The sequence below is a fragment of the Microtus oregoni genome, unplaced genomic scaffold (assembly GCF_018167655.1).
Source record: "Microtus oregoni isolate MIOR12 unplaced genomic scaffold, Mior012 000045F_ref0000178, whole genome shotgun sequence".
NCBI classification, from domain to species: Eukaryota; Metazoa; Chordata; class Mammalia; order Rodentia; family Cricetidae; genus Microtus; species Microtus oregoni.
In genome coordinates this window covers 1,054,419-1,071,109 of record NW_024543219.1, presented here as the reverse complement: position 1 = coordinate 1,071,109, position 16,691 = coordinate 1,054,419, and the positions used below count along the sequence as shown (strand labels likewise).

The 16,691-nt window shown below is 44.6% G+C and overlaps 2 protein-coding genes across 2 annotated transcripts in view; one reads left to right on the top strand and one right to left on the bottom strand.

Annotated features, from left to right (window-relative positions):
- Nup58 (nucleoporin 58) overlaps positions 1 to 1,813 on the bottom strand; it is a 34,693-nt gene extending 32,880 nt beyond the window's left edge. The window contains exon 1 of the mRNA XM_041633924.1: positions 1,573 to 1,813. Within this exon, the coding sequence (XP_041489858.1) occupies positions 1,573 to 1,679 (107 nt within the window). The 5' untranslated portion in view covers positions 1,680 to 1,813. The remainder of the gene's footprint in view (positions 1 to 1,572) is intronic.
- Positions 1,814 to 12,771: 10,958 nt separating this feature from the next.
- Mtmr6 (myotubularin related protein 6) overlaps positions 12,772 to 16,691 on the top strand; it is a 41,692-nt gene continuing 37,772 nt past the window's right edge. The window contains exon 1 of the mRNA XM_041634078.1: positions 12,772 to 12,928. Within this exon, the coding sequence (XP_041490012.1) occupies positions 12,905 to 12,928 (24 nt within the window). The 5' untranslated portion in view covers positions 12,772 to 12,904. The remainder of the gene's footprint in view (positions 12,929 to 16,691) is intronic.

Here is a 16,691-nt window from a genome sequence, read left to right as displayed (position 1 = left end):
TTACTGAAGTCCAGAAACCATCAATCCCAGTCAGTTGAGTCATTCAGCTTTCGGCACACTTTTAGGAGCCCAAGGGGAAAAGCTGCAATTCAAGCAGTAGGAATGTATGGGTTCAATACGGAAGCTGAAGTAGCAGATGAAGTCTAATGAGTGGTTCGCAGTGACAGAGGAGCTTCCTGAAGAGCTGGAACTCAGGATTGAGTTCAGCAGCAGGAGCACTCCATTGTGCTGGTCGTCCACCGGCTCGAAACCAGTATTTGTAAAACATACTATTGACTACAATTAAAACCAAGTAGAGCTAGAGAGATGGGGCAGTGTAAAAAAAGCAAGGTAAAGTGCTTCTTGTCTCAGCACCCGCACGAGATGACTTAACACAGCCTCTGATCTGTAGCAAGCACGGTCTGACTTACACACTTACACACACACACACACACACACACACACACTAAATTTAAAACGTGGGAGCTCAACAGTGGGCATTAACTCCAGGCCTGGGGAGAATCTGAAACTCTATTCTGGCCCCTGAGGGCAATGTACACGCATGGTGCACAGAAGCAGGCAAAACATACACACACATACACACACACACACACATATTAAACAAAAACAATAAGAAAGAACTAAGTGAGATACACCATTAAAACGACAAACCTAAAGCCAATTAATCAAACAAGAAAAAAGTGAAAGTTTAAAAAAAAGACAATATAGCATACAGTGAGTTGTGTCTGGACAGCACACAGGTAGTACAAGAAGGCATATCTGATAGTACTGTTATTTTTGATCTTCTGTATCTAATATGGGATGGGGAAAAAATGAGCTTTCTTGGGATATTAAGTCCCTAGCCATTTTAGTCTACATCCGCATTATCATTAAGCTTCAGGTGATACCCTGTCCTTCAAGTACACAGCTCCTGATTTTATCAAAGACTTGCATTTTAACCTGTAGCTCCTTCATTGAAATGGCAGTCTGAAATCCCTAGCTATGCATCTGTCACTTGACCTGAATATATTACACAAACTGATGAATGTACTACTTAAGCTTGTAGTGAAAGGAAACAATAACGTTGATGGTTATAATACAAAATTCTTTAGGATGTTATGCATACGGTACAAAATTACTACTAATAAGTGCTATAAAGGCTTAAAAAGACTGGATTGGTTCCTCTGGGGCACAAAGACTTGAAAATCTCGTGAAACAAAAATAATCACAAATTCAAAATGCACCGTAATCGTAAACACTAATGAAATCTTAACTATCAAGGGAAAATGTTTACTTAGCCCCTCCTATTTTTCTACTCCGAAAAGCCAGCAACAAGCTGTCATTCATTCGACACCCGTTTCACTCCTGAGATCGAGGTGTCGCGAAGGCGTAGGCGCGATGCCAGGCCGCCTCCCGCAGTCGGGCCTCCGCGCGGCTGGGGACCGCAGAGCCCTGGCATCACAGGTCCCCAACCCCGCCGTCGCCGGCCCGCTGCGGGGTTGGCAGGGCAGCCAGGCAGCCTGGAGTCAGAGCTCGACAAGCCGAGCCACGCGGGGAAGCAGCAGGCCATTGAAGACTTGTTAACACGGTTACCTAGACGTGCCGGTCCCAAAGGAGAATCCGCTGCCCGTGCCGGTCCCTCCGGGGGCCACGGTGGTGGATCCCAGCGCTCCGGACCCAAAGGAGAACCCCGTGGACATGGCGGCCCTGGGCGCGACGCCGTCAACAACGCTGGAGACCTGGGACGCTTCAGTCCCCTCACTGCCGCGCCAAGACCTGCAGCATCGCCGTGGCCCAGCAGGGACCAGGCGGGAAGTTCAACCCCTGCAGCTGCGCGGCGAGACCGGAGGAGGCGGAGCCACATGCGCGCCGCCGTCCGCGCGCGCCGAAAGAACCGGAAGCGCACCCGCCGCGCAAGGAACCCTGGGACAGGATTGGAGGTGGTGCTAGCGTCAGGCTGCCCGGCTGGGCGCCCCGCCTACTCTCTTGAAGAGATAAACACCAGAGTGCCGACTGCTCAAGAGATTCTCGCGGTACTTTGTGCCTCATTTCCTGAATAAAGACCCCCAAGGGCTGTTTCTTTCCGCAGAATTGGAAAGGATCTTGGTCATCCCCTCATATTCCTTCAAGGGGGCATCTGGGTTTCGTTGGGTGTCATTGCACCCCATATAAAAGGGTGTGTATTTTCTGATGGTCCGGAAACCCACGGGTTTTAATTCACACACGCTTCCGGCCAGATCCTCTCCCGATGCTCCCGACGGTGTGCCTCCGGAGGGGCTCTCTAGCGGCGTTACATTCCCTATCTCCGCTGCCACTCTGGGGGTGTGGCGTTTGCCATTCTTGGGGACCTTCCCTAGTGGCTGCTTCGTGGTCGCGTGGTTTTCCCACACCTTAGGCTATTTACTGGAGGAACTGCAAAGTGGAAAATACAACAACAGAAACGTACTGTCTAAGAGAATGTTCAGGGACCTGGTGTAACGTGAGCACCAAGAAAAGCTTCCTAGAGGTGGTCTAGAGGCGCCGCCATCATGATGTGGCTCTTAGCTCTCCGTCAGAAGTTGGCGTGTTGTTCCTGCAAATGCTTTGCCTACCTGCAGGGTCACGTTCAACGAAGTTGATCCCATCATCCCATCCCTCAGATTTATTCTAAAGCACAATCTACAAAAGCTCACAGGCCTCTAGACCTAGCACTCAGTGCCCTCTATATGACAAATTCTTGAAACTTCCTTTCTTACAACTCAACCATAATTCAGCCCTTCTTTTGTGTTGGGCATTGCGACCTGCAGTGGACTGAATTAGGGCATCATCCAAATCCATAGTATAGTCCTATCCTGTCCCCCAAATAGTTATTGTAAGGGTATATAGGCTAAGGATACACCAAAACCAAGATATCAGCACAAACATTTATTTGTCCTAGTGGGACAGAGGGCAGGAAACAAGAGACAAAGACAATATGGAGGACAAGGGAGATGGGAAAAGGCATAAGGGAGAGGGGCAGGAATATTTGTTCTGGAGTGGGACAAAGAACTGGCTCTGAACAGAGAGGAGACAGCATGGCCCATAGAAAAATGGCGGTTTATTAAGGTAAAAGGGGAAACACCGGGTTAGGATGAGCTGTTTAATTTTAATTTTAATTGGACATGTTAATTAGATGAGCCAAATGGGGCTTTGATTGCTGGACTTCAGTACTTTGATAACTAGACCTTGGTGGTCAGCCTTAGAAGGAGGAAGTGACCAGATAAGGAAACAGACTTTATGGCTAGCTTTCCAACTGTAATAATATAAGGGTTTTTAGCAAGGCAGAGGGAGAGAAGGGCAAGGCGAGCCAGAGCCACGTGCTCCAGTGGGCTAGTGTCCCTTCACTTACAATGTTAATGCACTGTTCCTCATCATTTCCCTTTGGTAGGTGATTAAAGTTAGATGACATCAGAAGGTGTGTTTTGCGTATGATGAGATTAGTACCCTCTAAGATTACAGAGCTCTCCACCTTGGGAGGGGCTTTCCGAAAGGTAGGAGTAAGACCGTTTGCAGGAACTCAGTCTGTGGGCACCTTGATCTTAGTCTTTCAAACTCCAAAGCAGTGAGAAGCAAGTATTTTACCACTCTGGTATATTGCATTTGTAAGAACACATTTAGTTACAGTAGCCCAAGCATACTAACATACCATCTATGCCTTGAAAGAGGGGTCCCATAGATTACTAAAACAAAAAAGGCTATTGCCATTTTCTCTTGGTTACTCACCAGAACTAGTGGTAAGACCCTGTTGGAGAAGATATCACACACACACACACACACACACACACACACACACACACTTAGATCACAGAATATGAAGGGATAAAGCAGGTACTGACCTGAAAATTTCCTCCCTGCCGGCTAGTGTACATAGTGCCCAGAAGGTGCTTTGGAGTCTACTAAGTGAGAAAAATCAACAGTTTCTCAGCAGTGAACTGTGCAAGCTACAAGAACTAACCTGGTAAGATACCTTTATTGGTGCAGTAGTGGCATGAAGGATATAGGGTAACCAGTCCCCTTTCGCTTGAATTTGACATGCAATCCATAGGTGGAACTCATGCCTGGCACTGTAAAACTGGCCAAGAACCCATGGTTGGCCAAGAGGATAATCTGATATTATGTTGCTAACCAGGCATAGTATCAGAACAAACTACCTTCTAATGCCTAGTTCTATATTCAAAGATTAGTGCAGCACTCGATCCTCATCAGAGAGGCTTAATTTTGCAGCAGACAGAAATTAGCATAGACCTGCAGCTATCAGAGTGGAGAAAATGAGTGGTGTTGGAATGCATACTCCTAAATAAGATATTTATATTATCTCCCCCCCCACACACACACACACACGTAGCTCAGAGAACATCTTAAAGGAAGAGACGGAAAGATAAAAGATGGGTTTAGGAAGGTTGCCTTCTAGAGAGGTAAGATCCATTACACTCAGTGGATATGGTTAGCCACACAAGACCTACACAAGATCAAGCAGCCAAAATGCCCGTGCAGGTGAGAGAAGGGCTCGTGAAGTCCTGCTCCTAGCTAGGGAGCTTTGGCAGTTGATAATTTCTGGGGTAGAAGAGTCTGTTTTCTTCAGAGAGGCGCCCTCTATAAGAGCACCCGTGCTCCAGTGTGTGGTCTACACATGCACACAAAGAGCGTGCTGATGGGACTCACTGAACTGTGAAAAGACGCTGTAAAGTTGGGGGGAGCATGTGGTGGTGGAGGATGTCGAAGGAGTTGAACGTGGAATGGGGGGTAGTATGACCTAAACACGTTGTCTACATGTATGAAATTATCAAAGAATGAATAAAAATTTATGCTAGAGGAAAAGTAAATAGCACTTGAAACAAAAGTGATAATAGAAATAATTTTTTTTTAAAGAAAAGGGATGTGAACTGGTACAGGGAAAAATCATAGCTGCTGAAATGGAGAAAACAAATAGTTATTATGTGTTTAAATTCTAGAGAACATCATAGCTAGAGGGTAGGATAGTGGGACAACTGTCTTGCAATTGAGAATATTTCCTTTTGACTGAAAAAAAAACTTTAAAGATGAATCCAGATTTTTATAGGAAGATAGTCTCTTAATTCTCAAATGTACTCTTTCCAAAGCTTGAAGATATCAACATAAAATTAGCAAGAGCAACATGTCTGGCACTTAGGACACATGAAGTCAGTGGGAAGGGTTGATTATGTTAAAATATAGTAGGGACGAACAAGTTCATGGTTAGAAAAACTGGCTGTGGGCATGTTGGAACAGTTGTTGTGGAATATTAGTTTAAGATGTGCTACTTTCTTTTGTGCTGTGGAATATTTGTTTAAATGATGCAAAGATGTGGTGCATTCTTTTATCTACATTTGTTTAACTCTGTGAAGCTGAGTTACTTTGCCTGTCTAAAACACCTGACTGGTCTAATAAAGAGCTGACAGGCCAGGATCTAGGCAGGAGAAATGATTGGCAAGACTGACAGGCAGAAAGAATACATAGGCGAAATCTGGGGAAAAGAAAGGGAAGATCAAGAAAAGGAAAAGGAGAGGAAGTCGCCAGGGACCAGCCACACAGCCACACAGTCAGTCAGCCATGGGGTAAGAAGGAAAGAAAAAGATATAAATAAAGAAAGTTAAAAAGCCCAGGGGCAAACTGTAGTTAAAGAGAAATAGAATAATTTAAGTTAGAAAAGCTGGCTAGAAACAAGTCAAGCCAAGGCTGGGCATTCATAAGTAGAGATAAGTCTTCATGTATTTCTTTGTGAGCTGGGTGGCAGGCCCCCCAAAAGAAAACAAACAAACAAAAAACAACTACACTCAGTAATCTGTAAATCTATGACTTTAAAATTCAAAGTTTACTAAAAATTTCAACCTAACTCGAATAAAAGGTTTTGCAGAAGGAGAAGGAGAAGAAATAGAAAAAGAAGAAAAGCTGTGCTCTCAGATGAGCCCTCCAAGTTAACAAGAAAATTATTCTTTCAACTTAATAAAATTTTCATATATTCTTGCTTGGTGTATGGCGAAGTCCAGTTATTCTACAGTGATAAGTGGCCCCATATTCCACAGAGACTCGGGGCATAGACAAAAAACAACCTGGAATGTTTGATCAGAGGTATTACCTATGGCATGCTACCAGGAACAGCAAACTTAAAAAGTCCTGTCTCTGTTGACACTTCCCATTCGTAGTAGTTCTGCCCCGGCAGCAGGTGGTGTCAGGAGGTGCTGGAGTGTGTAGTGTGTAAAGATACACCATGTGAAGCAGGCACTACATCTACACACTTGTGGAGACATCACTCCCCGTACTGAGCTAAGACTTCAGGGTTTTGTGCTCATAACCGCCCCCAGCCTGTTCCTGAAAGTAAGCCCAATGAATTTGTTGGCTGCCCAAATTAGACGTGGGTGGGGTGTGTCCTTTGTGCTCTACCTAGTGAGTGGCGTTTGTTCACAGCTCCCTAGGACAAGGTCACACAGAACCTACTCTGGTGTAAGCAATAAGGCCTTCTTCAAGGATGGTCTAAGTACACATATTTCTATTGTCTTTTATTTTCTTATACATATCTAGCATATTATTTTAGTAAGCTAAGCCTGATCGTTATATAATCTCTTTTTGTCATCGTGTTGCTCCTACTTCAAGATCTTTTCCTCCTATGATACTTTGCTGTGGTTTTAATTTAAATTCCTTAGGAGATTAATTATAAGAATTATTTGAGGCTCATTACAAACGCTGGTGTAGGAGGTCCTCCTGTATTTGTGTTGCTTTCATTGGTTATTAAAGAAACTGCCTTGGCCTAGTTGATAGCGTGGAACTCAGGTAGGAGGAGAAGACAGAACAGAATTCTGGGAAGAAAGACAGTGAGGCAGACACCATGGCTCTCCTACCCGAGACTGACGCTGGTTAGAATCTTTCCCGGTAAACCATGACCTTGTGGTAATACACAAATTATTAGAAATAGGTTAAAGCAAGATGTGAGAGTTAGCCAACAAGAGGCTAGAGATAATGGGCCAGGCAGTAATTTTTTATATAAATATATATTCTATTTAGTTAGTTAGTTACTTAGTTATTATGTATACAATATTCCGCTCTGTGTATGTCTGCAGGCCAGAAGAGGGCACCAGACCCCATTACAGATGGTTGTGAGCCACCATGTGGTTGCTGGGAATTAAACTCAGGACCTTTGGAAAAGCAGGCAATGCTCTTAACCACTGAGCCATCTCTCCAACCCTGCCAGGCAGTAATTTAATGAATACAATTTCTGTGTGGTTATTTTGGGGGTTAAGCTAGCCAGGCAGAGGGACACGGCCCGCTCCTCCTGTTACAGAATGGTGCCGGGTGTAAGCTAGCCGGGTGGCCAGGACGAAAAGCAAGCCCGCTCTCTCTCCTACTACAAGAGGCATTTTCTACCAGGAAGGATTTGTGTTTGCTACAATAAGCTCTTGAGGTGCAATTAACCCCGGCCCATTTAAACTCCATTTACCCCTAAAGAACTTGATTTTCAGTTCTTGGGTAACTGGAAATGAATCCAGGATGTAAATCTGTCTCGTGACATTGTCATGTTGTAATGTCAGGCATTTCCCCGTCTCAGTGCCCAGGTAGATTTCCTTCTTCAGGGCATTGCATTGTCTGAGTGTCTCTCTGACTATGGCTTTATGTAGGTGGCTCTCCCATTAGATTCCCGCCTAAATTGGGCCCTGCACTCGGGCTTTTAACTGGGCGTGCTGGGAGAGTATCGAAACAGTCAACTGGCCTGACTGAATTGGTCTTCCTGCGGCATCAGCGTCAGTGTCCTGCTGGCCTCTGAGGATGCACCCATCCCTTCAGATGTCTATATACACGTTCTTACTATCTCACCAGTTACTCAGTGCTTCATGGAATTTGAGCTTCTGTTTTCCATTACTTGAGCTTTGTTTTAAGCAGAATGATTTCCTGGCCTCTCATATTACTAATAGATGGAACTTTAATAGGGGTTTTGAAAAGCAAGTCAATATAGAATGTTTTATGTATTTTCTGTATAAAATAAGTTATTATATGGTATTTTTATTAAATAGAAAAAAGTGAAAAAAATAAATAAATAAAAAAAAATAAAAACAAAAGAACACAGGCTCTGGAGTCAGGCTGTCTGGCTTTCTGCCATGACTCTTGACTTTTTCTACTCTGTCATATCAGACAACTTACTTCATTGTATTTCAGCTTTGTCATCTTTGAAATAAGAGACATCACAGCACTTGCCCTATAACACTGAAATGATACTTAGTTTCCTTTCTGTCACCTAATTTTTTTAAGTTTATATATTTATTATGTAGTATATAGTGTTTTATCTGCACATATGCCTGCAGGCCAGAAGAGGGCACCAGATCTCATTACAGATGGTTGTGAGCCACCATGTGGTTGCTGGGAATTGAACCTAGGACCTTTGGAAAGCTAGCCAGTGCTCTTAACCGCTGAGCCATCTCTCCAGCCCTCCTGTCACCTTATAATCACAGCAGACATTAGCTAACATCAGGATTACTGCCTGATCATTTGGAAGAGAGAGAATGGGAACTGTCATGAAGTAAGAGGGGGAGGGTGAAAAGCAGATAAGAGATTGAATCAAAACGACATGAAAGTTCCCTTGTAGGAGTCTTGCTATGTGTTGAATTTGCCTTTCTGTACTCTTCTCATTTCCATTCTTTGCAGAGCAGTGTGTGTGTGTGTGTGTGTGTGTGTGTGTGTGTGTGTGTGTGCCACAGGACATGTATAGAGGTTCTGGGGATTGAACTCGGATTGTTAAATTTTTGTTGCAAGTGCTTTCCACATTGAGCCACCTAAAAGTACCACTTTCTAACTACAAATGCGAAACTGCTGAGTTAGTAGTCTTGAAGGGCATGGAGCAGCCTTCTCCACCTCTCCACTGGTGCCCTCTAGGGCGGGAAGGAGGACTTTGTTGTGTGGGCTTCTCTGGCACACTGCAGCTGGCTTGGATCCACTAGATGTCAGTGGTATTATGTTCAAACCCCCAGCCAAGACAACAAAAACACCTTCAGATTTTACCTCCCATGGAAAGAAAACGCTCCTAAATGGTGTCAGAGGAATTACAAAAGTTGCCCATGGCTCTGCTTGTAACCCTTACAAACTATTTTATGGTCTCGTTGAATTTGCTGTACTGTGGCTAGCTTTTTGTTCCTGTAGAAATACATCATCACCGGTTGAGAGAGAGTTAGTTTATGTGTATGAAATGTGTGTGTGTGTGGGGGGGGGGCGGATGCATACACAGAGGCCAGAGGCAGGCATCAGGTGACCACCTCTATCACTCTTACCTTGTTCCTCTGAGGTAAGATTTATCACTGGACTTGAAGGTAGTGCTTTTCAGTGAGGCTGGCGGTCAGCAGACCTTGGCTATCCTGTCTTCATCTGCCCTCAGCTTTTGGTTTACCACATCTGACTTTGATGTGGGTGCTGAAAGCTGAGTTCTGCTTTACAGCGGCGAGTGCTTTTAACTGCTAAGCCACCAATCACCTCTCCAGCCCCAGCCCACCCCCCACTCTCTCACTCCCCCCCCCTACACATCCCCCCTGCCCTCCTCCACAGTCCTCCTCCACAGGGTCAGTTTTTTGTTTTGTTTTTTTTTTTTTTTTTTCGAGACAGGGTTTCTCCATAGCTTTTGGTTCCTGTCCTGGAACTAGCTCTTGTAGACCAGGCTGGCCTCGAACTCACAGAGATCCGCCTGCCTCTGCCTCCCGAGTGCTGGGATTAAAGGCGTGCGCCACCACTGCCCGGCTCCCAGGGTCAGTTTTAATGGGTGTCTACCCTAACGTTTGAATGAATGCACTGCAGTTACGAGGAAATGGGGAATTTGTTTCAAATAAAACTACAGTGTCTTATTTCTTTGAAGTAAATCCTATGGGTAGTAGAATTGCTTCTCAAACTAAAATGCAAGAGTTTTGGACCAACTGGCTGGGTCCCTTAAATTGATCTGTGCAGACGGATTTTTCTCTGGGCGGCCAACTCACAAAAAGACATGGAGACTTATTAATTATGAAAGCTTGGCCTATGACTTAGGCTTGTCCTGTTAGTTCTTATAACTTAAATTAACCCATTTATATTAATTTACATTTTGCCTCACGTCTTTTTACCTCTTTTGCATTTCCTGTTTCCATGTCCTCTGGCAGCTCTCTTCTGCCTAGATTTATTCTCTCTCTCTCTCTCTCTCTCTCTCTCTCTCTCTCTCTCTCTCTCTGCCCTCTGCCTGGAAGTACCACCTAACCTCCTGCCCTTTTGACCATTCAGCTCTTTATTAAATCAATCAGAAGGTGCCTTGGCAAAGACACATCTTCACAGTGTACAAAAAGGTTATTTCACCACAGACCTGTGCAGAAATCTTGGAGTGAGCAGGAACAAGCTGGTCTTCTGACAGCCTGGGTAGCCCTCAGCGTCTGATAGCTGAGCACAACTTGGTGAAAGCCTCTACAGGCAGGTTCCACTAAGAGTTAAGTTTCCATGCAGGCTTCAGGTACTGGCATGCAAAGCTGTGTAATTGTCACAGCTCTGGGATGAGCCTAGAAGTAGGGCCCCTTAGCCCCAAAGCCACAGAGAAACCCTGTCTCAAAAAAAAATGTTATACATTTATGTATGCCGGTGTTTTGCCTGCATGTATGTGTGTACCCCACATGCCTGTGAGGGTCAGAAGAGGGTATTAGATCCCTAGGAACTGGAGTGAGAGATGGTTGTGAGCTGCCATGTGGGTGCTGGGAATTGAACCAGAGTCCTCTGGAAGAGCAACCAGTTCTCTTAATTGCTGAGCTACCTTTCCGGCCCCATTTAATTTATTTTTAACTGTTTGAGGAACTCTTTCTCTGGGGAGACATAAACAAATGTCTGCCTCTTCTTTACAGGACACCACCAACAAACCCGAGTGTGATTCCACCAAAGTCTAACCTGACAAACCAGTTAGCGAATTACTTACAGAGCATGGGCGACCCCAATGCTGCTTCTCATGTTCCCAGCAGCTCTCGCCTCCTACTTCCCCAGATGCACAGATGAAGTCCCTCTGTCAGTGAACCTTCACACACTACATATTCCAGCATGTCTGGAGACTTGAGACCCTGTGCAATTGGGGCAGAAACATACGACAAATGACAACGGGAAGTACTGGAGGGTCTGGCTGGAATCTCATGGGCCCATGACCCTCCTCGCTCCTTCCTCCATTGAGGGTTTGTCAACAGGTCTGAGTGTGCAAGCATCACAGCTGCCCTGATGAAGATGTTAGCTCTTAAGCCCGGAGGATGCCGCCCGCAGCAGCGCTGACTTACTGCACTATCAATGTCCACATAGCAAACAATGCATTTTAAAGGGAGATGACGATGACAATGGTGAAATGAAGAACGGGAAAGGAGAAGAAAAGATAACGCTGAATTCAGCATCTGGACATTTGCCCAATGATGTGCTAGCGACTTTTAAAAGGGGATTTTAAAAAGTTTGCATAGAAAATGGCAGTGTTAACGGCGTGGGGGGGGGTGTACAAATCAGACATTTGCTGAACATATTTTTGTTTGTTCTTCACAGTCTCACTGTGTGGGTCAGGGTGGCCTGAGACTTAGAGAGAATCACCTGCCTCTGCCTTTGGAGCACTGGGATTAAAGGCATGCCCCAATACACTGGAGCATAAATTGTTTCTTAAAACAATTCTTTTGGATACATTTGTTGTAACTACTTATTAAGGACTCACAGAGAGATGGGTATGTTTTTCTAACACAGCTCAGACAAAAGATACACTAATTTGACAGTACTAAAGAATGATAACAGGAAAATATGATAGTTTTTGCTTTCTGTAGTTAAATCACTGTTTCTGTAAGAGCAGAACATTTTGTACAAACGGTGAAAACACTTCAGTTCCTAACATATAGAGATGAAATCTGAGCAGGGACACTGCACCCGTGGTTACTGGCATGAACGAAGTCCACAAAGAGAAGTAATGCCAGAAATAGTTGTATCCTTCGAATTGACTGCATATTTGGTTTTTAATTAAGTTTTGGTCAGCTAACCCCCACCCATGCACAGTTTTTTTTTTGTTGTTATGTTTTTTCGAGACAGGGTTTCTCTGTGTTGCTTTGGCACAGTTTTAAAAGCATTGGTTTAATTGAAGAGTCTTTTGCAGAAGGCAGCCAGAGGAGCAAGGGTCTACAACTATTAGGAAGTTAAACTGTTTATCCCCAGCTGCCTTTGCTTATTTACGGGAAAGCAAAACATCAAGAAAGTTTCCAATACAAACTTCACTGATAAACCATCTCTCCAGCCCTGAAAAAAAAATGTCTTTCAAATAAAAAAAAAAAAGGCATTCAGGTAGCATCTTAAGTCAAAGCACAGACGTGCCTACAAACCTCTAAGCGTTATATCCTAACTCTTGGCAACAGAGATCAAATAAAATGTACTCAGATTTAATACTAATAACCATAATAGATTTTAATAGTTCCTTACACCAGCCCAGTGCCCCGTGGGTTTCTAAATGTGATTTAAACTGGCATGGTAATGGAGTTCAGAAACACCCAGTCTCTCCCTCACTGGCCAATTCATTTCGGACTGATCTTCAAACCTAGAAATGTCTTCTAGCCCCTTAGGGACCCAGCTTTGTTGGTCTTTGACTGGCTGAACAAGGGTCGGCCTTGGCAATGTCAGTCCTCCACCAGGGAGGGCGCTGTATAATCTGCCACGGGTGCGACCCTGCCAGCGCCCATCTCAGTTGAAGACGCTCTGCTCGCAGCCAGGCCCCTCGATGGTTGGGGTTTGCGGAAGTGTTTCTAGGCGACAGCGCTCGCGGACGACGCCTGCGCAGTGGTCGCCGCCGGCGAGCTGGCTGACGCTGGCGGGTTGAGGGAGTTCCTGCCGGCGGCTGTCACCGCCCCGTTTCTCTCCCGATGGTGCGCTCCTGAAGCCAGCTGCCTGCGGGCGTCGCCCCGTGATGGAGCACATCCGGACGACCAAGGTAGCCGGCGGAGATCCTCGCGGCCGCCGGGGTCCATCCGGCGGAGGCGGGCGGGCAGTTTAGGCGTGCGGGGCCTCAGCTGCGGGCCGGCAGTTTGGGGGTGCGGAGGCCGTGAGGACGGCGCAGGCGCCTTGGCGGAGGTGCTTGGGGAGTCGACGGACGGTGGCAGCCCAGGGAGCTCCACTCTCTTGGGCAAGATCGGGGCTGCTTTTTACTTTGGGGTTTCGGCCGATCGCCGACTGGCTCGCCCCAGGCCGGGGTGGCTCCTGCATCATGTGCCGGATGAACTGGCCATACTCTAGATTACGTACCTCGCCCGCTCATTCGGGGTGCTAATGCTAGAGCATCCGAGCCCGCTCACTTTTCCAGTCCGCCAGTCACTTAGATCTGGTACTTCTGTGCTTCCAACTTTAGGCATTGTCCTAAGTGTCGGGAGCCAGCTTGACAGCAGTTATGCAGAAGGGGAAAGACTGTGTCATATTGTAAAAGGTCCATGGAATTTCCCCATAACTGAGCTTGTCAAGTCCGTGCTTCATTTTTCTGTGTGAAAGGAATTTAGAGAATGAACGATTTTTTAAAATGATTTTTGTTTTAAGTTTGAAAGCTGAAATGACACCGGACTGTTACCAACAATGTGTTAGCCAAACTCCAGCTTCATAAGGGACCAAAGCAGAAACGGAGATCAATAGGTTTGAATATCATTTTAAGATGGGGAAATTAGCTCTCCTGGCTTTTCCAAGACTTTTTTTTTTCTTTAAGGAGAAGGAAAATAAAATAATTGGGGAGGTTAAGTTGCTGACATTTAAAATTTGAAACGGGAGGGTGATTAGATACCCAGGAGAAGGCGCTAAGGTAGGGAAGGGAACAGTGGACATGAGAACCAGTTTTTGTACAGGTCACAGGGCTCTAGCAGCTGTTGGCGCAGAAACTGCCTTCTACTCTTTGAACCTCATTGCAGCTCTCATTTGCTTGCTGCTATGAATCACACACACACACACACACACACACACACACACAGTGAAAGCACACTGAATCCACTGAGCAGAACACGCCCTATCCCTAAGTGAATGGCGAGAGTCAACACTGGTGAAAAAAATCTCGATGATTCGCTTTATTATTTAAGAAATGGCCTCCTTCAGCTTATGATTGATAAATATCTCTGGCTTTGGGTGTGTGTGTGTGTGTAACTGGAGCTTTTATGATCTTGAAGACTGTTCTTGATTAAGCCTGACTTTTCATGGCTGGCCCATGCTGGCGTTAGGTAGGCTGCTTTTGCTGATGTTTGGAAAAGGGTCCTTTAAGGTCTTTTTAAAAGCTAAGAGCTTTTCGGCTGGTTTCCTACTGAAGTTGCTTCTCAGGGGAGCTCCTTTGTTACTGTGTGTGATTGTTGTGGCATCCAGTCACTTCTCTGGAATAATCTTAAGTGGGTGTATGTGGACTACGGTGGAACAGAGGTTTGCTAGATACTAGTGTACTAGTGTACTTGACTGACACTAGGTAGACCACAGCAAGATCAACACGCACCTCGCCATGTAGCCTGATACTGTGTATATATCATATAGACCGTACCATTACCGTAAGTCCTTGTTTGGAAAAAGAGCATATTCTTACACGATTGCTTTAAACATAGCCAACATTTTTGTTTTTGTTATGTGTATTTTTCATCTAGACATATTTAATTTGCTACAAAAAAATTGTATTTCAAAGCTGGAAATAGATTGCTGTTTTCAACTCTGCTGCGTAGTTTAGTTAGCATGGTCTGAAATTGTTTGTAGAGCTGTCAAGATGGCTCAGTGGGAAAAAGCGCCTGCCCCAAACCTGATAACCTGAACTGGTTCTCCAGAACCCACGTGGTGGAAGGAGAGAACCGATGTCTGAAAGTGGCCCTTTGACCTCCACACATGGCCTGTGCTTGCCCACCCTGCCCCACCCCAAGGAAAAGTAATAAACATTTTTAATTGGCTATAATGCTGTATGATGTTTTAGTGATGTTTTATGTTGTTTAACAGCTGTTTTTGAAAAGTTATAGTTACCTTTTGTTGGTAATTATATCAGTGGACACAGTTATGTAATATTGTCATAATTCCCCAATGTTGACATTTCACAAATATGTTAATTCATTAGATATTATGACTATGGTGGTTCTTTTTAATTATCCACATGCCACAGTATAGAATCACTTGGGGAGGGAGGCCCAATGAGGGACTGCCTGGATCATGTTGGCCTGGGAACATGCTTGTTCCAGTGAGGGATTGCCTGGGAACACGCATATCCCGATGAGGGACTGCCTGGATCGCTTTGGCTTGAGAACATGCTTGTGAGGGGTTTTGTTTTTTCCTAATTGATTTTTTTTTTCTTAATTGGGTTGGGGTAGAGGTCCATCCTGATGTGGGTAGCAGCATTTTGTGGTCTGGGTTCTAAATGTATAAAGTAGAGAAAGTAAGGGGACAGCTTTCGTGCATTTATTTTCTTTCTGCTCTTGACTCTCAAGCCCCTGCTCCTGTGACTTCCCGACAATGGTGGGTTGTGACCTGGAATTTTAAGTCAAGTCAACCCTTGCTTTATGTCAGAGTATTTTATCACAGTGACAGAAATGGAACTAGGACAGTCACTGATTTAAGAATGGACGCTGGCAGTGGTTTTAGAGTCTCCATTTGTAGAGAAGGAAGACATTGGTGAGTATGGACGACCTGCCAGGTTAGCCACATACAGTACGGCGGTCAGAGTTTAAACTGATGTCTCATTTCAAAAGCTAGGTGTGCTTTTCCCAGAATGAATAGTTTTAATAAAATTGTTAAATTAGTATTCACTTAGGAAATAATGGCTAAAAGGATTTCCTTTTAAAATTTATAATAAGTAATAGTTTTATATTCTTGTTTTTTCATCATTTAGAGTTATTATTTGCTTTGTGGTCTGCTTTAGAGATTAGTTTTTTAGCTGAGTACTAATTAAATAATTTACTAGCTCCAAAATTCAGTGTTAAGTATGTTGCTCTATTTTCGTCACATTTGCCTCGAAACAGTGTCTCTAACTGAACCAGAAGCTCAACCTTTCAGACAGGCTGACTGAGCTCCTTTGGTCTCCTGTCTGGCTCCCCCAAGGCTGGGACCACAGTCATGCATGACCGTGCAACTTTTTAAGTGGGTGCTGGAAATTCAAACTGATGTGGGATGTCCTATATATGTGTTGCTTTTATTAGTTGATGAATAAAGCTGTTTTAGCCAATGGCTTAGCAGAGCAAGGCCAGGCAGGAAATCTGAACAGAGATGTAGAGAAAGAGTAGGTGGAATCAGGGAGACATCATGTAGCTGCTGAAGGAGTCAGACGCTGGACTCTTACCAATAAGCCATAGCCTCATGCCGATACACACAGGTAAAGAGAAATGGGTTAATTTAAGATGTAAGAGTTAGTAAGAAGCCTGAGCTAACAGGCTAAGCAGTGTTGTAATTAATATAGTTTTTGTGTTATTTTTCGGGTCTGGGTGGTTGGCAACAAAAGAGCAGTCTGTTTACAAAATGGTGCCCACATGGGGCTCGAACTGACAACCCTGAGACTAAGAGTCTTGTGCTCAGTTACTTGTGCTTGCAGAACAATTGCTCTTACCCACTGAGCTATCTACCCAGCCGTGCAACCTTAAGTTTCTTTTTATTAGATTTATTTTTTATTTTATTTTTGTGGCACCATCCAGTCGCACTTTATTACTGGTGCTGTACTGATGCTGATTATGTGACAGCCACACCTCTTTACCAAATGAAGAAGTCAA